Raw genomic sequence first — 25,590 nt, 5'->3', positions numbered from 1 at the left:
AGTCATGGCCTTGGAGTCAAGAGAGGCAGAGGCTCTAATTCCACCTCTCTTAGAAACTGAATGACCATGGACAATATTTCTATTCTACTACTTCCCCCGCTGATGAGCAGCCCTTTCTCATCATAGAGGCAGCAAGTCACAAGACCTGGGTTCCATCGATTCCTAGTGATGTGACCTCATGCAAGTCAGTTCAGCCCACTGAGCCTCACTTTCCTCATTTGCAAAATGGAGATAATAAAACTTGCTCTGCTTACTTCACAAAGCTGTCACATGCAAAGTATTTTATGATTTGTAAAGGGTTCCATAAAGAAGCCTGAGGAATTCATAGACTTTGGAGGCCATCTGGTACAATCCATGCAAAGATCCACTCTAAAATAACTTGGACAAATGGTTATGTCCTCTTCATCCCCACTAGACCTTCAATGATGTTAAACTCACTGTCTCTCAAAGCACCCAATTCCACTTTCGAGCAGCTCTCATTTTGATAACATTTTTCCTTATATGGAACTTAAGCTTGCTTTTCTTCAAGCTCTATCCGTTGTTCCTAATTCTGCCCTTTGGGGCCAGACAGAATGAATACACTTGTCTCTTTTTTTCACTATAAGCCTTTTTGCCTGGATAGGCATCCCCAGCCAGCCCCTTCCTTGGTTGTTTCATGGCAGTCTTCAGGACCCTCACTCTTTTGAGTGCCTTCCTCTGGATAAATCTCCAAAAGCACGGCACTCAAAATTAAACACAATAATACAGATGTGCCGGGACCATGGAACATAATACAGGGGAATCAATGACTCCCCCTCCCCCATTTTGGGCCCTACATGTGTTACTGTTTCTCTATCTACCCAAGGATAGTTGAGTGTTTTGGGCTTCCACTGTTGACTTATAAAAAAGTATTTTTATTGACATCATCTTCATTTCGTAATATATTTCATCTTCCCTCCCTTCCCCAGCAAACCATCCCTTGTAACAAATAAAAACGAGACAAAAACCCCAGCACATTAGTTGAGTCTGATAGTATGTGCAGTGTGCCACACCCAGAATCATCTCCTTCCTTGGCAAAGAAGGGAGGGTAATTCATTTTCTAATCTCTTCTCTAGGCCCATGTTATCATTATAATTACACAGCAGCGTTGGTTTTATTTTTTTTAAATTCTATTTATTGCTGTGGTTTTTGTGACTATAGTTTTCCTAGTCTACCTTTCCCTGTGCTTGTCCACATTTCTCATAGCAGTATTCTTTGCGCCACATGTCCCCAGTGGATAGATATTTCCCCCCTCTTCTCCCCCAGTTTTTTTACTATAACAAAAAGTCTATAAGTAAACATTTTGGTGGAAAAAAGATGTCTTTGACCTCTTAGGTGCATACACCCAGCAGTGGGATTTCTAGATTGAAGGATATGGACATGGTTAGTCATCTTTCAAAAAAAGGTTTTAATTCTAAATTGCTTTCCAGAGAGTTTGACCAATTCATGGTTCCAGTTATTAGTATGCCTGCCTTTCCACAGCCCCTTCAAAATGGCCTGTTTCCAAAGAGTGCGATCTTCGCCAATTGGCCATGAGCAGAAAACCTTTGCATTTTTAATTATTAATGACTTGGAATGGTATTTCTTATGGCTAAGAGTTTGTAATCCCTTTGAAAACTAGTCAGCCACATCCTTTGACCACTTACCATTGCGGAATGGCTCTCGGTCTTATTTTAGTTCCTTACAGATCTCATCAGTGATATTTGATTATTTTTTTTGCCAGCTCCCCTTTTGTCCTAACTACGGATGATTTATGTAAGGCTTTGGATTGAATGCAATATCATTTCTTTTGTGATTGACTGCATCTATCCTGTTTAAGAACTCTCCTTTGGCCATAGATGCGACAGGTTCCTAATCCCATTTTAGCTTTCTAATGCATATTATTGACTCTAAGTTTGCAGTCTATCAAAATTTCGTTTTTGGAGGGCAGCTATTGCATAATGATGCCTACGGAGATCCAGCTGTATAAGGGGGTGTAAGTTATCATCTCTCTTATATCGTTTCTTCCCCCATATTGAATTTCAAGGCAGCCAGGCATTCACTGCCCTTGGTGCCTCGACCTTTCTCCTCTAAACAGGAGTCACTGACATCTTTAATATGTTCTTGCCCTCTGGAGGACACAGAGGAAACAGCAATAGAAGCTTCATCTGATCTGGCCTCTCTTTTCCAGCTTTCCTTCCCGCACAGAGGACACAGGCCAGCCAGTTGGGTGCAAGGAGTCTTTATTATACCAGAGGGAAGGGGAAGGGCCCAGGCCAGACATGCAGCATTCACATGCAGAGACAGTGACGTGATGTAGGCCAGCAGCCTGGGCAGCCTCAGGGAATAACTGGAACCCTGTCCATGTAGGCTTGAGCCTGTGCCCAGATGGGATGACCACAGCACTCCATGCTCCCAGCTTATGCCCTCCTCAGCTCAGTCCACACCTAACACCCCAGGATACACCTGGCCTAGACTCTGGCCAACTAGGGTGACCCCTGTCTCTCCACCTTCTCTCTTTTGGCTAAGAGCGATGGCCCTGGGATTTGGGGACAAATTAGAAAGAGGAAGGTCACCTCCTTGCCCCATGGGCAGCTCTCAGAACATACAAGCTGGGAGGATAGATTTTCTAGGACAGGCTCCTGAGCATCAAGCAGAAGGAACAAGAATATGGAGCCTGGGACACGTCCTGTGGCAGGGTTAAAGAGTAAGGTGGCATAAGGAACGTGGGGGAGTGGACAAAGGGCAGCACCTAGGGGCTAGCAACACCGGAATCCACCCAGTGGTGGCAAATCACTATCCACTCACTGGGATGCAGACCACCCATGACAAAGGGTCAGGAGCTTAGTCTGTTCCTCTCTACTGCGGCCCTTCCTGGGCAGGCAGTCCTGGGGTTCTGGCTTCTCTGCTGGGCTCAGCCCCAGTGCAAACTTGCACCTTCAGCCAGTAGGGAACCTTCTCCTTCTGCCTGCTCCCTGCCCCCAGAGTCATGCCCAAGTAGGAGGTAACCCTGAGTTATGAGGGAGGGCCATGCACACTGGCCCAGACAGCCTCCTTCTACTCTTGGCACAGTACTGGGCAAGGTGAAGCCCCTGCAGAGGACAGGGGGCAGCCTGATCCTCCCTTTGGCCTCCCAACAATCCATACCCAATAATGGATTCTGGCAGCTGGAGAAACAAAAGGCATCTCCACTGTCCTCTTGGGGAGAGGAGAGATTGTAGAAAGCTGTGGTTTGTCGGGTGAGCCAGAAGAGCCTGAACAAAGGAACCAGGGACCCCAGCCCAGTGCTCCCCACCCTGGAGGGCCGGCTGGAGTGGGAGGGTACAAGGCCAGGGGACATCTAGGGAAGACAGCCCAGTCCCAGGCTGGCAGAAGCTCAAGAGGCTGTGGCTTCTGATGAGCCCAGCAGAACAACTCAAGGCCTCCCTCCTCCTTCGTGCTGCGCTCCGGCGAGTGCCACAGGGTGGACAAATGGATGGCCAAGGAATTTCAAGGCACCAGGATTGTGAGGAGCAGGCAGGCTGCCCCCCAAAGACAAACAGTGATTGCAAACATCCTTAGCTTCGACTATGATTGGTGGAGGTGAGGAGAGTGCGCACACAAACACAAGAGATGGGGAAGAGAGGAGGAGGAAGAGGCGGAGAGATGGAGAAGGACAGAAGAAGAAAGGAGAGGCAGAAGATGACAGGACAGAGCCATGTGGATGGACTGGGCCGGGCGCACTCCTGGCCCCAACAAAATCAGGCACCAGAGTCAGTAAAACTTCCATTGTCCCTGGGTAGGAGAACCCGTGTCGGAGTGCGGGGGTTTGGGCAAGGACCCCTCAGCCCTGCGTCCCTGCTGCCTTCTGGACCAGAGGGATCTAGGGAGAGGAGAGAACAGGCACTGCAGGGAGGCTGCCCCTCTGGCCTGGCCCTCTGCCCCGCCCCTGCCCTCCTGCGGTCAGCCCCCCTCAGTCCCACTGCAGTCAGGGGCTCGCCTCACCTTGGACAGGTCCACCCCAGTGAGAGCGTGAACAGAAGCCGGCAGCTCCGCGAGCAGGCGAGTCACCTCGCTAGTGACCTTGCTGTTGTCACCGCTGAGCACCACAACCTCGTCCACTTTGGTCAGTGGGGCAGCCACTTTGGCAGCAATCTAGGCCAGGAGGGTCTGGGTTAGAATGGGCAGCTTCTAGACACGCCTACAAGGGGTCTGCTCCTTCCTCTCCCTTCAAAGCCTGCATCCCTCCCGAGACTGGACAGAAGCACCCCCCCAAGTCCCCTGCTCCCCGCTGGCCTGGCCTCCCAAGAGTGATGGGAGTCTCCAGATGGCAGGGAGTGAGTCGCACTCTGGGACCTGGTCCAGCTGTGACCCAGGGGTATGGACTGCCCCTGGACATCTGCTGCTCCCCCTCAGGATACCCCGAGCTTTCTCTACAGGGGGCCAGCAGCCCTAGGCCATCAGAGTATTTTCTGGGGTCATCATGATCCTCCAGGCCTCCCCCAGCCCCTTCTATCACTGGGAGCTGCTGGGGTTGGGCTGTAAAGAAGGAGGGGCCCTCTCACCGAGGGAAGGGCATCAAGCACGAGGGACAGCTTGGCAGCATGGCCATACAGCTGGTAGGCCTCAGCCTTGAGCTTCATCCGCTCAGCCTCGGCCTTCCCCAGGGCCTCGATCACCATGGCTTCTGCCTCCCCTATCTTCCGAATCTTCTCTGCTTCTGCCTGGGCCAAGAGGACCTTCTTTACCCTGGGGGGAGCAGGGAGGAGAGAAGGTGGTCAGAGCCCAGCCTGGCTCTGCTGCTGCACCCCATGGCCCCTGGACCTCTCCACCCAACCCGCCAGGTGGCATCTCTCTCCCCATTAAAACAAGATCCTTGGGAGCAGGGATTGTTCATTTTCCATGTATCTTTTGAGGAACCCTCCCTCCCAGAATTCTCACCTTGGAGGGACCCCTGCCCCTCCTCACTCCAGGCCTTTTGCCCCCTCCCTTTACTATGGCGGGACAGTGGCTCCCAACTGGTCTTGGGAGCCAGACCTCATGGGGCTTCAGAATGGTCCCCCCCAGCCCCCACTCTGTCCCTCAGGCTCAGGCAGAGGACGCCCGCCCTCACTTCTCTCCCTCAGCGATCTGCTGGATGCGGTGGGCCTCGGCCTCTGAGGGCTGCCGGATAGTGGACACGAGCTCCTTGGCTGTCCGGAGGATCTCCTGCTCCTCCACATCGATCTGTTTCTTTCTCTGTACCACCTCAATCTCCAGCTCCTCCTGCCGGATTTTCTGCTGCTCCTTGGCAGCCTGGAGCTCATAGGCCAGCTGGGCCTCGGCTGTCTGTGAGAAGAGACGGCACTGGACCCCTGTCCTCTCCCTGCCCAGGTCCTGGCATGCTCCTCCCCTGCCCAGGCTCTGCTGTTCTCACCTTTATGCTGACTTCCTCTGTGAAGGCTGACTTCTTCAGCTCGAAGGAGCGTTTGGAATCGGCGATGTACGTGTCCGCCAGGAACTTCATGTCCAACATCTCCTTCTTGCACTCGGCTTCCTGGGGTGAGCAGCAGAAGTCTGGGTGGGTCCCTGTGTTTTGGGGCACCTTGCTGATGGGGCGGCAGTAAGCCCTATGCCGCAGACCAGTCTCTCCTCCCCAGGAGGCACAGCGCCTCCTCCCAGGCCAGGATGCCCCCTTACCCTAATGCCAGCATCTCGCTCTGCCTGGGCCACTCCAATGTCAGCGTCTCTCTGGACCTGGGCTGTCTGTGACTTGCCCAGGGAGCTCAGGTAATTCACTTTATCATATACATCCTGTGGGTGTTTAAGGAAGGAAAGTCAGCCCCAGAAGACAGAGCAGGGGCCACCTCGGGCGGCCAAGGGGCCCCATCACACCCCTGCTAGGATTGTACTGTACCTTGATGGTGAAGCTAAGGATCTCGATGCCCATACGACCCACATCAGGGGCGGCCACTTCCCTCACCAGCTTGGCAAACTGGTCCCGGTCCTGGTAGATCTGCTCCACCGTCAGGGTCCCTGAGGGGGGCAACGGCAGGTGCCGCCAGGATCAAACCCTTACCCCCCCACCCCGTACACCAGGCCTATGTCCTCCAAGCCTGGAGAGCCTGTGGATTAGGGCAGGGAAATATGGTGTAGATGATGGTGCCCCATGGTGCTCTGCAGGCCGCTGCCTGACCCTGTCCTGAGTGTTCTTCAATCTCTTTAGAGCCAACTTCCACTTAAACACATCTACATCAGTAACACCCCACCTACCTGAGGTCAACTCCACTCTCCCTAGGGCTCCTCCACATGGGGGCCCCAGGCCCCTCTCCCTGCCTCAAGGCCTATTGGCCCATTTTACAGATAAAGAACATGAAGTCTTTTAGACAAGTGCCTCCAGCACTCCTCCTGCCCCTCCATCCCAACGACTGTCCTGCCAAGTCATTCCCTGTACAAATCCATTTTCTGGCTGTCCAAGATGGACAGGAGTATGAATGTATTGGCAGGGGAGGAGATAGGGGGAAGGGGAGACACCCTTAAATCCTTGGGGGCATCCTCATTTTCCTGGGGCTGTTAGGGTACATTGGAAGGGTCCCTGGATTTAGTCACGAGGACCTGAGGTCGAATCTCAGCTCTGCTCCTTGCTATCTGTGTGATCTTGGGCCAATCACTTAGCCATGCTAGGCCTGCCCATCTGTAAAATGAGGGTGTTTAATGCCTCGCTGTCCAGCTCTAAGTCTGGGATCCTGGGATGTCTCTAGAAATGTTGGGGTAGGGTAGGAGTCAGGACTGTTTTTCTTCTCCACTCTCTTGGAGCTTTCAGTTTATGGTGTTTCTTACAGTCTGGGCGCACCAACTAGACTGATGTATGGACACAGTAACATCTCTCTCAAATGAAGGCCTTCCCACTGGGTTTCCAGCCGGGGGCCCAACCCTTGGCCTCTACTCCAGAACCGGATCTTGTGGCCAAGCTGGGGCTCTGTCCTTCCCTGCTATAGGGGGACAGATGTGTCTCTGTGGAGGGGGGGGGAAATGGGGTACCGGGGCTGGATCAGGTGAAAAACATCTCAGGCTTTTAGAGGACTTGGTTCGATGAGCATCAATGGTGAAACAGGGTGAACAGAAGCCTACAGGCCTCGCTGGCTGCCCTGAAAAGCACAGAGCCCAGGGCAAGGAAGGGACTGAGCCCTGACCTCCTCTGCTGTGCTCAGACCAGGGGCTTTCAGGGAGGAAGGCCTGGGACAAGTTGGCACGTGTCCAGGCAAAGGGGAGATTGGATCTCAGGCCCTATGAAGGCCTGGAATGAAGGGAATGAGAATACTTGATGCAGAGAAACCCCTGGAGGATCACCAGGGTGGCCTTTAGATATGTGAAGACCTGTTCTGGAGAGAAAGATTAACTTGTCCTGCTCAGCTCCCAAGGACAGAATTGTAGGAGGGGTGGGTGGGAGTTACAGATTGGGGCGAGATGAATGCAGGAGCTTCCTGACACTGCTGTTGTTCAGCCGTGTCCGACTCTTCTGGACCTTCTGGGCACACCCTGGAGGGGTTTGCCGTTTCCTTTTCCAGCTCATTTTACAGATGAGGAAACTGAGGCACACAGGGTGAAGTGAATCCAGGGTCACACAGCTAGTAAGTGTCTGAGGCCGTATTTGAATTCAGATCCTCCTGACTCTAGGCCCAACGCTTTATCCACTGTGCCACCAGCTACTTCCTAACACAGAGAAGTGTCTAAAAGTGAAAACGGGCTCTTTCAGGAGCTAGAGGGCCACCCCCTCCCTGCAGGTCTTCGAAGAGGAGGCCTAGAATATCATCAGTTAAGGAACTGGCAGGGAGGGGAAGGGGAATTCCTGTTCAGGTACAGGCTAGACCAGATGGCCTCTGAGGTCTGGTCCAACTCAGCAATATTGGAATTTGGGGCAAAGGAAGGGGTGGGCCAGGGCTGCACCCCACCTAAGATGGATCGCAGGTGGCCCTCAAGGGTCTGCAGGACCACATTCTTGATGTCATGGACATTTTTCCCCAGGAACTGCTCACAGGCCACAGCTAACAGTTCATTCTCAGTCATGATTTTCACCTGTGGAGAAGGAAGAAGCCCAGGAGACAATTAGCTAGAGCAAAGGGTTGTTTAAAAAAAATAAGAGGGCTGGGCAGCTGCCTGCTGCCCTTACCCTGGGCTAGGGGGCCTAGGGGGATGGCTCTGCCACCCCTCACCCCCCATGTGGCTCCTCAACCATCACAGACTGCTTCTGTTCCCTCCCCACCATCCGAGACCACACTCCACAAAGACAGGGATGTTTGTCCCAGGTTCTAGTGGCCAAGAGTGTGGAGGACCTTCTACTTTCAGTAAGAAATCATGCGTGCCCGTATCTGCAGCGTGCTGTTCAGGAGCACCCTGACATCCAGGTCTTAGCTGAAGTCCCAGAGCTCCACTGCCCCAGCTGACCTCCATCCCTGCCAGGGGCCCTGCTCCATCCCCCCTGACCTGACCCCCATATCAGCACCTTGGCTCTTGCCTCCACCACAAAAGGACTTTCTGGCTCCTAGGAGAGACACTGATGCCCAGAGAGGCAGAGACAGAGAAACGCAGACACAGACTGTCTCAATAGATCAGGGAACACAGCCAGAGAGAGTGTGAGTGTGTGAGTGTGAGTGTGAGTGTGCGTGTATGTGTGTGTGTGTGTGTGTGTGTGTGTGTGTGTGTGTGTGTGTGTGTGAGATTCTCTCTTCTTGTGGATTATTCTTAGGTTCTTAATCAAGTCCTCTCCAGCTCCCAGTGAACCCAGGTCCTTTCTCAAAGCCCAGGAGGGATGTGGAGTCGTGGGCAGCCTGAGCCAGTGGCCTCCAACACCTACAAAGACCTGGAGGTTAGAACAGCAGAGGGCTCTGGAGAGGGGATGGCTGACATGGTCAGCCTGAGGAGAGAAGGTGGGTGTGAGTAGTTCTGTCTCGGGATGGAGGTGGCAAAGCAGGAGAGGTTAAAGCCAGGCCCTGGAGAGTGACCGGGGCGAGGAGGCCCTTCACCTGGGTTCCTGAGCCCCCACTGGGGAGGACTTAGTCATGGAGAGAATGTCTCCAACTGCCTGGTGATTGAGCAGGCCGGCTCCTGTCCTCTCTCCCCCTCCCCCCAGCCCCAGAGGCTATACCCAGAGTTACTATACCTGGGCGACACCCGTCACAGTTAAAGCTACCCCCTCGGCGGTCTCTACGTCCTCGCAACGGGGCTGCAACGTCATTATCTCTAGGGTAATCCTGTCAAGAAACGTAAGACATGCGCATGTGTCCCAGTGAGTGCTCTGAAGGTGTTGGGGGCAGCTCCAGCAGCCTTGTTCACCCCTGCTGGGTGAAGGTTATGGGGCAGGAGGACAGGCAGGTGCCCTGGACTGGGCTGAAGGTCTGAGAAGATCTCTGGGCCAAAGTGGTCAGGGCATGAAGGTGGGATGCAGAACAGGTTTCAGGAAAGAGAATGTGAAGAGGCCAGATTCTTGGCTTGTCCCACCATAAGTATGTGTACTGCCCCCCACTCTTACTCAGATCAGCCCAAATGGAAGATCACAGAAAAGAAAAACTGTGCTGGGGATGGTCTGAAGGGCAGGAAAAGCTTAATAAATGTTTGCTGGAATGGAGATCTCAGAGGGCACTCTGTGCATCTGAGGGCAACAACATCAGGGTCAAGTTAATTGAGTGGAAATGGGAATTAAGTGCTTAGGCCATGGCAGGTGGCAGGCTGGTTGGTGGCTTGGGTGGGCAGGGCCCAGGCAGACGGGCTAATAGCAGCAGGAAGCATGGCTGGTGCCCGGGAGGTGAAGTCTCTGAAGAGGAGGGTGGTGGGTCAAAGGGGCTTCTGGGCTTGAACTGGGTGGGACACTTGGGACCTTTGACCTTGGGGTTCCTGCCTCAGGGCACATGGGAAAGAGGCATAAGCAAGCTATCTGAGGACTTTATCCCTGAAAACTGCCCCTTTGCAAAGCTTCTGACGGAAGCGGTCAAAGAAATCATTAACTTCTGGGGGATAATAAATGTTTGCCGACTGACCTAGAGCACCCTAGGAGAGCCTCCTGCCCTGCCCCCAGGATGTGAGAAATGATAAAGGAATGGTTGCTGATGTTCCTGGCATCCAGGCATGGCTGGGTACAGAATGAGAAGAGAAACAGACCTTGAGAGTAACATGGGAGGGAGAGTGATAAGACTCCAGAGAATTAGGGGTCAGGCTGACCCACCACTGGAGAAAAGTGACCAATCTCTCCTACTCTGCAACTCAACGTCCCCAAATCACCCACTGGCTCTGACTCCCAGGTAGCTTCCCCTTCCTGTGGTAATCCTCTTTTTGTTCCTCTGGTCAAAGGAGTCCTCTAGACCAACTGATCCTGAGTAGGCAGCTCAGTTCCCATCACCAGGCCTTTGCCCGGACTGAGCCTCATGCTTAGAGGGCCCTGCCTCTTCAAACACCCACTGTCTTTCAGAGCCCAGCTGAGGTTTCTCCTCCAGCTGAAGCCTTTCCTGAGTCCCTCCACCACACAATAACCTACTTTTGCATTTACTCTGTATACCATTCTCTACATACAGTAGAATGTACGCTCTCCAAGGGAACACTTTGCTTGTGCCTTTGAATAGCTAGCACCCAGTGCAGGGCCCCTGTGGCATAACTGTGCTATGCGCCATCCACACTGCCTTTACACAGGGTGGCTGCATTTAGGGGTAGCTTCTGGCCCAGAATTCTATTCCTAGACTCTTTGGTGGGGGAATGGTGTCACTAGGGACCGTCTCCCCCTGCCCCCAGGCAAAACAAATGACACACCAGGAGATGTCACCCACCCCTGGAGGAATTGGATGGAAAGACATCTCTCCTTCCCCCTTGAGAACCTGGCATCTTGGCTTTGGCCCTTGCTCAAATTCCTCTGGCCCTGAGCGTGGGCTCCATTTAGGATACAGAAATGAAGCAAGTGAGGGCACTTCTGACCTCCAGCTGTTTCTAAGGCTGGAACACACCCACAAAGGGCTTCCAAGGCCCCAGTCCGGGGGCAGCTTCCTATCTTGGTCTAGGCCTGCCACTGCTGGCTGAGAGAGGACTTTGGGGGGTCGGGGATGCCACAAAGGTCCCGTTGTGTCCCTGGTAGCCATGGTCTTACACCAAAGAAGGGTCTGGGGGTGGGGGGAGGTCAAGAGGCTGCTGGGGAAGAGCAGAGCTTGAACTCTTGCCTGGAAGGCAGGGACTGGCCTACCGGCTCTCTGGGGACATTGGCCCTCGTCCTCCAGTCAGCCCTTAAATTGGAGTTGACTCCAATGGGGTGAGTGGGTGTTGAAGTGTCCAGCGCTCTGTGACCAAAGCTGATGGGACATCTGCTCTGTATGTGCTAGGCATGGTGCTAGGCGCTGAGGAGGCAAAGAAAGGCAAAAGTGGTCTTCTGCCCTCGAGGAGCTCCATTTGACACAAGAGAGAGGATCAATAACCAGGAACGTACAAGGTGGTGACAGAGCTCATGAAAGGCAATCTGAGAGGTCTCCTGCACAAGGGAATCAGGGAAACTGAGAGGTGACGGACGTTCTGGCATCTGGACCAGCCCAAGCAAAGGCATGGAAACTAGAGGTGGAGTGTTTGTCCAAGGAACTATAAGGAGGCCAGATCATAGGGTATGTAGAGGAGAGTCTGGGGTAGAAAGGCAGGAAGGGACTGAGTTATTCAGGGCCAACAGAGGAAGTCATATGAAAACTGACCCCCAAAGTCCCAGGGAGCCAGTAGCGCTCAACAGGCAGCTTGGGAGTGGACAAGTCAAGCAGGGACACAAAAGCAAGGCCGGGAGAGGCTCAGAGGGCCTGAGAAAAGGGGACGTCCCCAGGAGAGGCTGTGAAGCCTGGCAATGGCCTGGCCAGATGGAGGGAGTGGGAGTGAGGAGGGTGAGATGACGAGAGGCTGCGTCTGCCAGGAACAGGCGAGCTCAGATGAGCAGAGGGCTTGGGGGGAGGGGGGATGACGAGCTCTGCTTGGGGCATGTGGAGTTTGAAATGCCTACAGTGGGGCCCTGGAATCAGGGGGACCTGAGTTGCCTCAGACACTTACTAGCTGTGTGACCCCAGGCGTGTCATTTTACCCTGACCATTTTTAAAAAAAAGAAAGAAAGAAATGCTTATGGGACATAGCTAGCTCAAGATGTCCAGAAAGCAGCTGATGGGGAACTGGCATTCAGGAGAGAGACCAGGGCCAGATGTACAGATCTGGGAATCATCTGAACAGATTTGATCATCGAACTCGTGGGTGTGGCTAAAGAGGCTGCCAAGGGGGACAGTATTGGGCCAAAGCAGATGAGGACCTAGGAGAGTCTGGGGGGGGGACGTTCGTGGTGTGGGTGGATGAAGACGCAGTAAAGGAATGGTCAGAGAGAGGGAAGAAGAGAAGCACAGAAGAGCTGGGTCATGAAAACCTAGACAGGAGAGGCTGGACGCTGCAGAGAGGTCAAGGGTGAGGATTGAGCAAAGGCCATTGGATGGGTAATTAACACGAAAACAGGTTTTGCATGACCACATGGGTCTACACTGCATTAAATTATTTTCCTTTTCAAAGAGCGGAGAGGAAGGGAATTTAGAACTCAAAAATTATAAAAAACCAGTGTTCAACTTTTTTTTTACACGTAACAGGAAAAAATTAAAAGCAATAAATAAATCTAATAAAACCACTGTATTAATATATAATAATGTATTATTAACATACTAATACATTAATATTTGTAATGATTCTTAAAGAAAATAAAAACATTAAATAAACCAAATAATTACTATGTTAACACATGTTAATAAATGATGGAATATAGAATCTATTATTATAAATAATATACTAACAATACAATTGATAAGAGATAAACTAAAAACATAAAAAAGGTTTCTAATTAGAAGGCCAGGTCAGCTTCATTTGAATGATGAGTTCAGAGCCCAGACCGCAGAGAGCCAGTGAGAGAAGAGGAAGGAACTCAGCTTTCTCCATGAGTTTAGCTGAGAAGAGAGAAGTACTGGATGGTACTGGCAGGGTCAAAGGAGGGTTTTTTAAGAAGGGCGAGCCATGGGCATGTTTGCAGACAGGGTGAGATTAAAGAGGAGAGAGAGAAAGCAGAGAGGCGAGAGGAGCCAGGGTGCCAGATGGGAGGGCCCCACAAGAGATGCCACATGATGCTCCTTCCCACTGAAGAACACCCCCAGACCTCCATGGAGTCAACGCAACAGGAGTGGAGAAAGGCCAGATGCCAAGGCAGGGGAGGGGGGGACGTTCCCTGTCTGTCCCAAGGGTGTGGGCCGCACAGTTGCGCCCAAGCGGCAGGGTGATGGAGGACATGCCTACGAGGGCGCTTGCAGACTGTCTTGTTACTGTTTTAAATTATTACTAATAAAAATGGAATGGAGGTTCTGTCCTGCTTTGGCAACAATGCAGAAAGCAGGGCTTGTGGCTACTTGCTCCATCCCTGGAAGATCCTGATCTTAATTTCCACAAGAGATAACTGATAGACTCAGCCAGTAAGAGCAATCCTGTTAGGATGGGGCCATGCCAGATTCACCTAGCTTCTAAAAGCAAAATAATCCTAATAGGAAACCTCAGGTTTGTAAAGTATGCCCACACTTCCTCTTATCTGCACTCCCAGGATTCCTGTGAGGCAGAGAAAGGGAGTTATTCTCCCCATTTTACACATGGGAAGACTGAGGCCCATTCAGCGGAAGTAACTTGTTCAAGGTAACACAATGAGTTAGTGACAGAGCCAAGGCTCCCTGAGTCCCGGGCCAGAATTTTGCTCCAGAAGAGCTGTCTCAAAGGGTGCTTTGAAGGCGAGTGAGTGAAATGATCAATGTGGCAGCAACCTGGGACTCAGTTTCCTTGAGAGAAGGGGTGGGTGGTAGGCGGGAAGGCACTTGCTTCTGCTCTAGCTCCTGTCCACAAGTTGTGCCTGAAGCTTCTGGTGGGCTGGGCTCACCCTGGAGGACTATCAGGGTCTCCTTGGAACGGGGGTCATTTGGCCCCTTCCTCTGCCCCGGGGGGCTCACCCAGGTGGGCATCATTTCTACCATGCCCTGGAGTCCAGGCAAGGTGCCTCTCTCATATGCACAGGCTTTAATCTCTCCTCTTCACACAGATGGCGGCCAATGCCGTTCGAGGGAACGTGGCAGGTGGAAAAGGGGGCCGGGGAGAAGCATAGGGAGCAGAGGCCAAGGTGCTATGCGTCAGGAGAGACTCACAGGGAGCTTGGGGCTGACAGCTGCTGCATTCACTGCTCCCCACCCCAAAACAACCCTTAACCCCAATCCCCGCTCACTGAGCCCCATCAGAAGGTCTCCTCTGGCTGGTCAGGACAGAGTCCTCAGCATCCTGCGTTCTCTTTCTGACTCAGCCCCAAGGTGGGGGAGCTGGAGGGATCTGGAGAGCCACCCACAGCTTGGGGGTGGGGAGAGGGTGCGACACAGACATCTCAGCTGAAGCCACCTATACAACCAAAGCTTCGGGGCGGGGAACAACACACTGAGAGGGTCCCACTTGGAAGATCTGGTCCTGTAGCTGCTGTCTGCCAGGCCCCACTGGGGCAGAAGGAAAGATTAGACACAGATGGAGGAAGCAGGTGGGTTATTACCTGTGCAACCCCTGTTACGAATAGCGGGACCCCCTCCGACGTCTCAATATTCTCACATCGACACAGGATGGTCATAACCTCCAGAGTCAGTCTGAGCAGCAGCCAGGGAGTGGGGGGTTGGGGAGAGGAAGAGGAGGAGGAAAGGGGAAGGAGGGAAGGGGACACAGCAAATACACACAGTGGTTACCAGACAGGCACTGATCCTCAATGCCCAGAGTGGGGCCGGGCACCCTACACCTCCTTCACCCCTCTCCCCCACCCCAGATGTCTGCAAGCTCAGGCCTTTGAATGTGGGTGTGGTGTTGCTGGAGGAGCACACTCTCCTCCCCCAAATGACTTTGGGGATGATGGCTCTAGAGGCAGTGAGGGGGCTTGGGAGATCTGACCTGTCCTGCCATAGACTGAGGGAGTTCACCTCACTCCCTGCCAAGGACCAGAAAGCTCCCTTCCCCCAATTATGAGGTGGAGGGCACCCCTGGGGGGAATCTACTTGGCAGCAAACATGGCATGTTCCTTTAAAATTTAAAATCTGATTTTTAAAAAATTAACAAAAAACAACACAATTTCCAAGCAATTATGCCCAGAGGGATGGTGTACCCAGGGGGTTATTCACAGTAAATACTGCCTGGTCTGTTCCCAGACCAGCTCCTGGGAGGCTCAGGTGTATGCTCAGGGGACAAAAGCCACATCTGAATGTTGGCAAAACATGGTCAGGAAGCTAAATGAGCTTCAGAGAACTATCTCAGGCACACTCCAGCCAAGCAGGGACAATCTGAGGATGGCAGGGGGGAGGCTGGTGGTGGCCCATGTGCCCGTTTCCTCCTGGTTATGTGTTTGCATTTATGTTCCTCTTGTGAAAGCCCTTGGGGGGGAAGGGGAGGGCAGAAGCAGGGGTCATCTGAAAAGCAAAGAGGGAACATGAGGGGAACTTAGCAGGGAGCAGCCCCACAGGCAGGCCTGGTTGCCAGAGAGAGGGTAGGATGAGGGTCAGCAGCCAGGCTGCACAAGAAGGCTGAGCTTATAAGAGAGAAGGACCAGTTCCCCCAAGCTCGGGCCCGCCTGACAGGCCAGTGGCTTTCCTCCTGGCACTGGGGGCTCCCTGGCCAAGTTTTCTCTCTGCTATCCTCAGGGTCCTAGGTGACAGTGATCCTGGCATGGCCCACCTCTCCCTCTTCCTCAGGGTGCGTGCATGGATTGTGCTGCAGAAGGGCCACCTGAAGGCTTGGGGTGCCTTTCTCTGGAGGCTGATGCAGTGAAGAAATGGCTCAAAGAAGCAGCTCTGTGCTGGAAGTCAGGAGGGAGAGTGTGAGGGAGAGGAGGAGGAGGGAGGGAAGGAGAGAGGAAGGCCGCAGCTCAGATGCTAGAGGTGGAGGGAAAACCATGGATCAAAGAGGGACACCTTCCATCATGCTGGGTGGGAGGGACAAGGAGAAGATGGAATGAGAGCAAATCCTGGCTGGGGGCAGAGCCCGTGGCTGTGGAAGCACCTTTTCCAAGGGGGCTGGGGGAGGTCAGGCGCCTAATGCCTGTTTGCACAAGGAGGTTGACGTCCCTGGCTAGAAAGCCCTCGGCCAGAGATTAAGCTCCAATGCCCCTAAAGCCAGCTCAGGGAAGAGGAAAGCGGGCAGTGAGTCCATGCCCAAGAGATGAACTCGTCAGAGTCACAACCAAAGAGGAATTGGGCACTAAGAGAGAGAGCCATCACCTTATCAGGCCAAATGACAGGAAGGGGCTCAGCCTGAATACCAAAGCTTAGCTTTCCAAGGCCTGGGACCACCTGCCCAGACCCTTCTGCTCTTATAAAATGAAGGGGTCTGAGGGGCCCAGCAGCTCTGATAGCTCCTGTGCAGACCTCTCCTTGGGAGAACACCTCTGGGTGGGCCTCCCCTGCTTTCCTATAGGGCCAAGTCTCTGCAGCAGGCCCCAAGACCCAATTCTGACATCTCTGTGCTGGGGAGCTTCCTGGGACCCCAAGACCCAAGAAGAAAAGCTTGTTGTAGAGTGATGAAAGGAGAGGACACGAGGAAAAAGTAACAGAAAACCCCCCCAGCCTCCACTCCTCAAGCACCAGCTTCAAATTCTGGCTGTGTTCTTTTACAAACACTCTGACAGCTCTGAAAGGGGAAACCATCTTTCCTTGGGGGTGACACTCAGGATGGGGAGGCGATGCAACGCTTCCTTCAGTGTTTTCCACTATCACCCCAATTTTCAGGTTAAGATGCTTCCCTGGAGGATTCTGGGAACGGACCATTTCTAAGAACACAGGAAGGTGGCGGGGGGTGGGGGGGAGGACAGCGGCAGCGGCTGCTCTCCTTATGGGGCAGCTGTCTGGTGTCTTCCTGGAGGGGAAGGGTGGCATCAGGCCTATCTTGTGCCCTCCACCTGGCACTTCTGTGGTCTCTGGGGCTGGGAGCTCTTCTGATCAGGCCTGATCATACTTCGGATTGCATATGCCCCATGAAATTGTCTCAGTTTGACCCCTTCCCATCCTCTCTCTAACCTCAAACCTTCTTCCTCCTCACCTCCCACCTCCAGGCCTGCCTTCCCCCCAGGACACTTCAACTGCAGCCTGGAAAGAATGTAAATATTTAATCTGTTTATCCCCAGCCTGGATTTCTATGCTTCTAGTCCATATGTAGGCCATGCGCCCAAGCACACAGCCAGCCTGGACAGGCACGTAATTTAGGCTATCTGATGGGCTGTTCCCAATTCTCTGGAATGCCATAGATGCCAGCCCCAAAGGGCAGGGCTTCCACTGCCAACCTGGCAATGCAACCTCTACCTACACAAACCTTGGGTCCCACAGGGCAGCTTCAGTCAGAGGGACCAGCTCTGATCACTGAGGAGAAAAGTCTCAACTGCCCTCCCTCATGGCGCATCCTCACCTCTCCCCCCAGGAAGCCCTTACCTCTGTGTATCTGAGATGAACCACCAGGCCCAGGCCCAGCCTCCAAACACATACTTCTTCGCATCTGGACTGAAGCAGCCCCCTGCAAAGCAAGAAAGCCAGGCCCTGTTAGTGTGGTGCTCACAGGATCTCGGAGCTGTCTCTGGTTCAGTCTTCAGGTACTTTCTACTAGAGTTCTGACAGGTGGTCATCCAGCCTTGGCTCAGACCGCCAAGAGGCCCATGGCAGCCTGTGGGGCCCGTTCTGCTTGCTGAGTGTCTGATTTGTTGGAAAGATTCTCCTTACATTAAATCCAAACCCGCAACTCTTGTTCCCTGCTTTTATTTTTGCAAGGCAATGGGGGTTAAGTGACTTGCCTAGGGTCACATGGCTATTAAGCGTCAAGTGTCTGAGGCTGGATTTGAACTTAGGCCCTCCTGACTCCAGGGCCGGTGCTCTATCCACTGCACCGCCTCCTATGTAGTTCTCTCTGGGGAGTTCTCTATCCCTTTATTTGGGGAGAAATGCTGGCGCTGGGCTCATGAGACATCCTCTGGGCCTTATCAGCACCATTGACAAATGCTCAGCAAGCACTGACTGTGTGTGGGCACCTGGACACAAGCATCTGTAAGGCACAACTGGTGCTGGGAAGAAGCCTATGGTTTGTTTGGGGAGAGAGGGCACATAGGGAGAAAGACACTACAAGGTGACAGCTATATACAGGTGGTGGTGGGGAGAGAGAGAGAGATGGAGAGGGAAAGAAAAGGAGGGAGGGAGAAAGGGAGAGAAAGGAAGGGAGGGAGGGAGAAGGGGAGAGAGAAATGGAGAGAAAGAAAGGGAGGGAGAGAGAGAGAGAGTTGGAGGAAGGAAGGAGAGAAGGGCAAAAGAGAAAAGATGAACACACGAGAATGGAAGTGAGGGAGCAGAGAACAGCATGGCGGGAGGCTGGGGGTCAGAGGTGAGAGAAGCTGAGCCTCACTCACATTCCTACTACACTTGTGGTTAAGTATTTTTCTTTAAACAACATGTGGACCACAGGTATTTATCTTCCCGTTTTACAGATGAAGACGGTGAATCTGAGAGGGGTAAAGTGACTTGCCCACTGTCCCAGGCAGGAAGGAGGGTAAAACCTGTGCAAAACGAGAAGGAACCACAGAGGTGGCGTCAGGTATCTGGAGGCAGAAGACACCCGGGTTCCAAGCCTGCCAGAATACTTGCTGGCTGTGTGGGCCTGGCGGCGTCACCGAGCCTCAGTTCCCTCATCTGCACGATGGTGGATGCCCACGTGCCCCCCTTATGGGGCTGCTTCGATGACTGAATGTGTCAGCTGTGGCTCCTGTCCTGTTGAGGGGGGTGGGGTTACAACTGCTAACAGAGGATCAAAGGGGAAGAATGAAGAGAGAGGAGTTTGCCTGGCAGGAGCGGACCCATTCTGTATGGCGTCACATCTCTCTCCAGCAATGTCCAGCAGCTTTGGAACAGAAGCATGGGAAGTAGATGTCATTTTGGGTGTGACTGATTCTTCATGACTCCGTTTGGGGTTTTCTTGGCAAAGATACTGGAATGGTTTGCCATTTCTTTCTCCAGCTCATTTTACAGATGAGGAAACTGAGGCAATTTGGGTTAACTGACTTGCCCAGGGTCACATACCTAAGAAGTGTCTGAGGCCGGATTTGAACTCAGGTCTTCCTGACTCTGGGCCCAGCGCTCTGTGCACTATGGTGCCACCTAGCTGCCTTAATGCTGGGGATGGACTATAGAAGATCGAGGTGCCAGAGAAATGTGGAGTGCTAGTGAGGGCACCACTCATCTGGCTGATTAGAGCATCCGGGCTTGGGAACAGTAAAAAGGTAACTCCCATTTACATTCTTTTAGGACTGAATCAAAGACCTTTTCTCATGACTCTGTAAAGAGAGTTCATCCAAACGCTCACAGAACTAGGAGTCAGCTCAGCTTTTCAGGAAAACATTCCTCAGAGAGTGGCGAGAACAGAGACTGAGCTGGTCAGAGCAACTGGGCCAGGGATGCTGCTGCTGGGCAGACTGGGGGGAATCAAAGAGAGAGGAGTGTGGTGAGAGTTAAACAGAGCAGCCTTCTGGCTACCAACTAGGGAACAACCAGGGAAACTGTGATATTGAGATATATGGGATTATAAAGGAATATCGCAACAGCACGAAAGAGAAACATGAGGAATCTAGAGACACGCGGGACAAGGACCTGGAGAAAAGTCTAAGCAATGCCGATAGCAGCCCCAAGGAAGGTGATGCTCACAACCGGGGAAATTTGCTAACTGTCCAGAAACGATGATGAAAGCTGCTTCCTTCCTCCCGAGAGGAATGCAGCTGAGGGCTGGTTTTGTCTACCGGTCTGATTCTACAAGGAAGGGCTCAGGGGCAGCCGGAGGCTTGAAAACAAAAGCAAAAATCAAACTCAGAAATAGGGAGGGCATTACCGATCTTGTTTTACAGGTGAGGAAACTGAGGAGGCACAAGCTTTGTCGATAGGGATCTGAGTTCCAATTTTGGCTCGGTGACCTCTGGGCACAGTGAGGGAGTTAGACTAGATAGCCCCTTGACTCCCTTCTGGATCCCTCAGTCTAGGACCCAATATTCATGTGGGCTAGCCTACCCAAGGCAAGTGGGGGCAAGAAATGGCTGGCATCTGGGAGCATGAGTCCAACTTTGAAATCGGAACCTTCTTTAGGATGAAGTGAAATTGGAGGAGGGTGCACAAATCACTCCTTGTCTTGGGGCCAAAGCAAGTATCACCTATGGGCCACGTGCCATGATATAGCGTGCTTAAAGCCAAATAAAGGACCTGAGTTCAAATCCAGCTCTGCTACTGACTACCTGTTCTACAGCGGGCATATGACTTAACTTCTTCTTATCTATAAACAAGGGAGCTGGGCTAGTCATCCAACAAGCACTTATTAAGTGCCTACTACGTGCCTGGCAGAGGCAGCTAGGTGACTCGGTAGACAGGGCACTGGGACTAGTCAGGAAGCCCTAAGTTCACATTTGGCCTCAGACACCGACTAGCCGTGTGACCCTGAACAAGTCACTTAACCTCTGTTTGTCTTGCAGGCACCTAGAGGGCTCAGTGGATAGAGTGATGAGCTAGGGGTCCAGGAGACTGGAGGTCAAATCTGGACTCAGACATTTACTAGCTGTGTGACCCTGAACAAGTCACTTAACCTCTGTTTGTCTTAATCCACTGGAGAAGGAAATGGCAAGCCATTCCTGTATGCTTGCCAAGAAAACTCCATGAACAGAATTGGTGTGCCAGGGTCCAGGGAGTCCTGAAGGGTTGAACAGGCCTGAACGACAACAATGCGCTAGGCATTGGGGGATAAAGAGCCCCACCCAAGTGGGCAAGATTCCTTTCTGGCTCTTAGATCTGTGACCCTAAGACCCAGCACCTCCTTATTCTGGGGGGAATGGCCAAGCTGACTCTTAACACCAGGGGTACAGGGAATGGGTGTGTGGGGGGGTGAGAATACAGGTTCTGGCTACACCTATCCCACTTTCATCTTGTGTCTGCTGACCTTTGGGTCTGAGCTGTGGCCAAAAAATCATGGCAGGGCTCCAGACCAGCAGCAGCAACAGGAAGCAGGGGCTCTTTGGAATGGCCTTCCTGCCCTCCCTGCCTCTGGCCTGTAGGCCCCACTGGGCAAAGGGGATGCTTCAGCAGGCTCTCCCCCCGGAATGGGCTTGAGGAACCCAGGGCCTCCATCCCCTGGCTGCCACTCCCATCCCTGCCCCCACCCCGGAGGCCAAGCCCTGATTTCTTTGGCCATCTGCTTCCAGCTTCTCACGCCCTTGGTGAGTTTGTGTGAACACAGGGGATCTCAGAGAAGGAGGAGTCTGACCCTTCCACTGGAGAGAAGGAAGTGAGGCCAGAGGAGTGGCAGGGTCACCCTGGCATTTACACAGGCAGGTTTCCTGACTCCCACCCCACGACACCATTGTCTTGTTTGTCCTCGCTGCATTCTCTCTGGCCAACTTGGCCTATGAATGGCATGTCACCCTCTCCCTGTTCCTAGCCAAGGCAAGACTCTTAGTGTATCGATCCTGCTATACATTCGGAGCTGGGCTAGAAGACAGGCCAGCAGCTCACCTTTTAATGGGCCCTTGGGAAGGGCCTGGAAACTGCCAAAGGCAAGAAGCACTGGAGTGGATGCCCAAGGGGCTTTCCAACTGCCTGGGGACCAGGAGCTAGAAACCCAAAGAGTTTGTGGGAGTGAGCTTGGGAGGGGAGCACTGGGCATGGAGACAGCAAGATTTAATCCTCAATCCCAAATTCTCAAGATAGGCTGCACGGGAGAGCGAGTGCCAGACTTGGAATTATGAGGAACCTGGGTTCAAATCTCACTTAAGCTAATGACGGCATGACTGTGGGCAAGTCATTTAACTTTTCAAAGCCTCTGCCCCACACATTGCCTGTACTACCTCAAGAGACTGTGGGAGGATCAGATCAGATAACGTACAAAAAGCTCTTTGTAAATCTTAAAGCACTATGCAGATGTCCATTTTGTTATAAGGTACTGGAATGTTCTACAGAGAGTAAGACAAGAGGAATCTGGCCCTGAGCAGCAGGGATGGTCATGGATGTGGTCACATTAACTTCGAGAGGTCCAGGAGAGCAGGACCCAGTAACAGGATCCTTCTGGGATAGGCCTTAAAGGAGGCTGGGCCCAAAAGGCTAAGGGGAGCTTTTCCTAACCTCTTACCCTAAGGACTGTGAAGTCAGAGGGGAAGGGGATGTGGGTTTCCCCAATGCAGAGGCCTGGGTCATGAGCCTACTGTACTTTCCCCAAGGTTCCCTCTACATCCCAGCCAGAAGCACCAGAGAGAAGACCAAAGCATGGGGTTTGAGTGCTATTGCCTTCCTGGTTTTCACTTTTTATCTGCCCAAGGCCTTTGTTTCCCTTCTGAGATAAAGGGGTTGGGTTCTGGATCTCAATTTAAAGTTATGCAAGAAAAGTGTGTTCACAGGCTTTGGCTCAGTGAGTCTCTTGGGGGCATACGTGCCAAGCAGGTCCAAGAAGGAAACAACCCTGATAAAGCCCCATGTTTTGTGATATGAAAGACTCGAAAACAAAGTGAGTGCCTGCTAAGAGTGTTTGTGTGAAATGAGTGAAAAAACCATGGTTTATCGATATAATGGAATATTATTGTGCAAAAAGAAAAGAGGAATTAAAAAAAAGAAGTGAGGAATTCAGAGAAACACAGGAAGATGGCTCCAAAATGATCACAACAAAGCGAATTCCAAGACTTGGACTCATCTTCCAAGGAAACCCTGGGGGTGGGGAAGGGGGAAGCTCCTAGCCCAGGCCTCAGGGTTGGGACGAGTGAAGGAGGCTTTGCACACTCCCAGCCAAAGAAAAATCAAGAACATTTCCAAAGAACATGGGACACACACCTGCTCACAGTGGTGGAAAGGAGGCAACCAAGAGGGCCTAAGCCCAGTGTCCCAGGCGGTTATCGGAAAGGGGAATTTTCCACTAAATCCGCTTCCCTTTTTCACAGAGGAGGCTTTGATTAGGAGAGAGAGTGTGAAAAACAAAAGGCATCCAGAAAACTCATTTTTTTAAAAATGAAGGGAGTAGACTGAATGACCTTTTCAATCCTCTCCAGCTCCAACACCGGACCCCCACATCTTTGTGTGTGTTAGGAGGCATATAAAGGAGGCGATAAGGAGCAAAGCCAAGAACATGGGTTCTGGAGCCATCAAGCCACATACTTCTGGTGGGACCTTGGCAACTTCACCGTGCCTCAGTTTCCTTACCTGTAACACAGATGTGTGTGCACGTGTGTGTGTGTGTGTGTGTGTGTGTGTGTGTGTGTGTGTGTATTACAGACTAGCTCCAAATCTATGCTCCTGTGAGGCAAGCGCAGGTTGGAATAAATCCCTCCTTCCCCGCCCCTTTTGGTTGCTCTAAGCCCCTGCTAACAACATTGCCACCTGCTCGATGCCAGGGCTGAGTTTTGGAGGCCAGCCAACTCCACCTTCTCTGCCTCTGCCTTTCTATAGGCCCAGGAAGTAACCACCTTTCCATCCTCCCTCCCCAAGTTTCCACAGCCAGGAAATCCCCACTTCCCTAAGAAAATAGCCTGAGGCCCTGGTTCTCCTAGGTCCGGTCACATTTTGCAGATGGCTTGGGAGAGATGGATGGGGAAAGAGACTGGTGTTATAAACAAATCTCAGCTGACAGAGGGTGTGACCTTGGACAAGTCGCTTTACTAGGCCTCAGCTTTCACCTCTAAAATGATGGGGTTGGACTAGAGGCTCGGATTCCTTTCGGCTCAGAGGAAGGATATTCTCTCCCCCTGTACCTGTGGCCTAAGGCTCTGGTAATGCTGCCAATACTGTTAGAGCAGTGTGCAGGGAAGGGATTTCCCTGATAACTGAGAAAGCCTTCGATTTTGGGATCAATGCTGGGCCCAAAGCCATGGCCCACACCTTGGTGGCTCCCAAACCCCCAAATGTAATATTCCATTTCTCAGAAATAGCACATACATGCTGAAACACCTACAGACCCAGGTCCCAGACTTGGCTCAGTAATGTCTGCCGGACAACTCCCCCTTCCACCAAGCAGCCTGGGATTGTGATGCCCTGCCATCCTCACCTGAAAGGTCCTTGCCTTTCTTGAGATGACAGGAGGCAGACCCACACTACCTTTAGGGAAGGCGGAAGAATTCTTACAAGCCGTGGCTTAGAAGGGGCTTCCACCTCCACCCCGAAAACAGCCTCAGCACCAGCTCAGGCTCTACCACACTTGAGCATCTGGCAATTAGGAACAACCACTCAATTCAAATTGCTCAGTCTTTAGGCTTTCTTTACCCTTGGGCAGGGTGGTACCTACATGCCCATACCGGCTACTCAGGTGTTTCCATCTCCAGCTTCCTTTTGTCTTATCCGAAAAGTAACAGATTTATCAAGGCCCTCAATTCCATAGCCCTGGGGGATGGCCCTCACAAGTAGCGGGGTGGGGGCGGGGAGAAGGGGATTCCCGTAATTAAGAGGGAGGTGTCCGGCTGCCGGGGAAAGCTCCTCCCCCAGCTTCCCAAAGCCCTCGGCTACAAGTTGCTAAACCCCAGATGGAAACCTGCCAGGACTGATAACATCCCCAAACCACTGGTTTCCTTTACCAGAGAAAGCCTTTAGGGGGGCGTGCGTGGTTTCGATTTTTTGCTACCCCTGGTTCCCAGAGTGGGGGTCACCAGAAACGTCAGAGGGGAAGCACTGGCACTGCCCAAAGTGGGGGTGGAGTGATAAACACTAACCACTGCAGAGAAGGAAGAAGGATAGGGAGTCAGTCTCCACCCTCCCACCCCTCAGATGTCTAAGAACTGCCCGGAAACTGGAGGGTGGGTGCGTAGCATGTGGGGTAAAAAAGGAGGCAGGGGCAGAGTAGTCTCAGACCCAACATCCTAGCCCTTTGCACGCTCAGTCTGCCAGAGAAGAGGCGAGTCTGGGGTAGGGACACATCAGCAATGCCACACCCTGGGGGCAGGGGGGCGCCGTCCTCTCATGGGGACCCCTGCCCCTGAACCCAAGCAACCGAGCTGCTCATTCCCCTGCCTCCACCCATGCGCCCTCCTACACCCGAGTCCCTGTCCCAACGCTGGCCCGTTCTCCGCTGGCAGTACCCCTGGGCGGCTTGCTGCCCCTTCCTCTGGCACGACTCACCCTGGCAGCCCTCCCCATCCCGATGCTGCCCATTACCTATTACACCTGTGTCTCCAGCCCTGACGCTGGCCCCCTCCCCCCTGACAGTGCCCAGGGCTACCGTCCCTTCCTCCAGCAAGACCCTTCCTGACCTCCCCTTCTTGTCCCCGCCTCAGTGCTGCCCCTTCCTCCAGCACGACCCTCCCTGTTGTCCCGCCCATCCCTGGTGCTGCCCCTTTCCCCAGCACGACCCTCGCTGGCACCCCCTCCTACACCTGTGTCCCCGCTCCAGACGCCGGCCCCTTCCCCCAGCGCTACCTTCCCTTGGGAGCCCCCCACCCCCTCACCTGACACCACCAGTGCCTCGTTGGGTCCCACCGTGTAGCAGTTGCCCATGGCTGCAGCGGCCAGGACCCGGGAGACAGCGGCCGCACCGCCGCACTCGCGCCTCTGCTGGGCGGGGTGGGGCGGGGGA

The 25,590-nt window shown here is 52.9% G+C and overlaps 1 protein-coding gene across 2 annotated transcripts; it reads right to left on the bottom strand.

Moving 5' to 3' along the window:
* Nucleotides 1-2,223: 2,223 nt before the first annotated feature.
* FLOT2 (flotillin 2) lies at nucleotides 2,224-25,588 on the bottom strand. Of its 2 annotated transcripts, none has more exons than XM_036767033.1 (11): nucleotides 25,463-25,588; nucleotides 17,466-17,547; nucleotides 9,116-9,206; nucleotides 7,908-8,031; nucleotides 5,873-5,991; nucleotides 5,656-5,769; nucleotides 5,393-5,512; nucleotides 5,090-5,304; nucleotides 4,542-4,725; nucleotides 3,982-4,131; nucleotides 2,224-3,859 (listed from the first exon to the last, which is right to left on the bottom strand). In XM_036767033.1, the coding sequence occupies exons 1-11, from the start codon at nucleotides 25,509-25,511 to the stop codon at nucleotides 3,821-3,823; spliced, it is 1,287 nt and encodes a 428-aa protein (XP_036622928.1). In that variant the 5' UTR covers nucleotides 25,512-25,588; the 3' UTR covers nucleotides 2,224-3,820. The 2 variants fall into 2 exon arrangements, with proteins under 2 accessions (XP_036622928.1, XP_036622929.1); XM_036767034.1 differs by lacking the exon at nucleotides 9,116-9,206 and adding an exon at nucleotides 14,558-14,648 and having other exon boundaries at nucleotides 25,463-25,571.
* Between the last annotated feature and the right edge of the window lie 2 nt (nucleotides 25,589-25,590).

Source organism: Trichosurus vulpecula, chromosome 7 (assembly GCF_011100635.1).
Source record: "Trichosurus vulpecula isolate mTriVul1 chromosome 7, mTriVul1.pri, whole genome shotgun sequence".
Taxonomy (NCBI): Eukaryota; Metazoa; Chordata; class Mammalia; order Diprotodontia; family Phalangeridae; genus Trichosurus; species Trichosurus vulpecula.
This window is presented reverse-complemented; position numbering and strand designations above follow the sequence as displayed.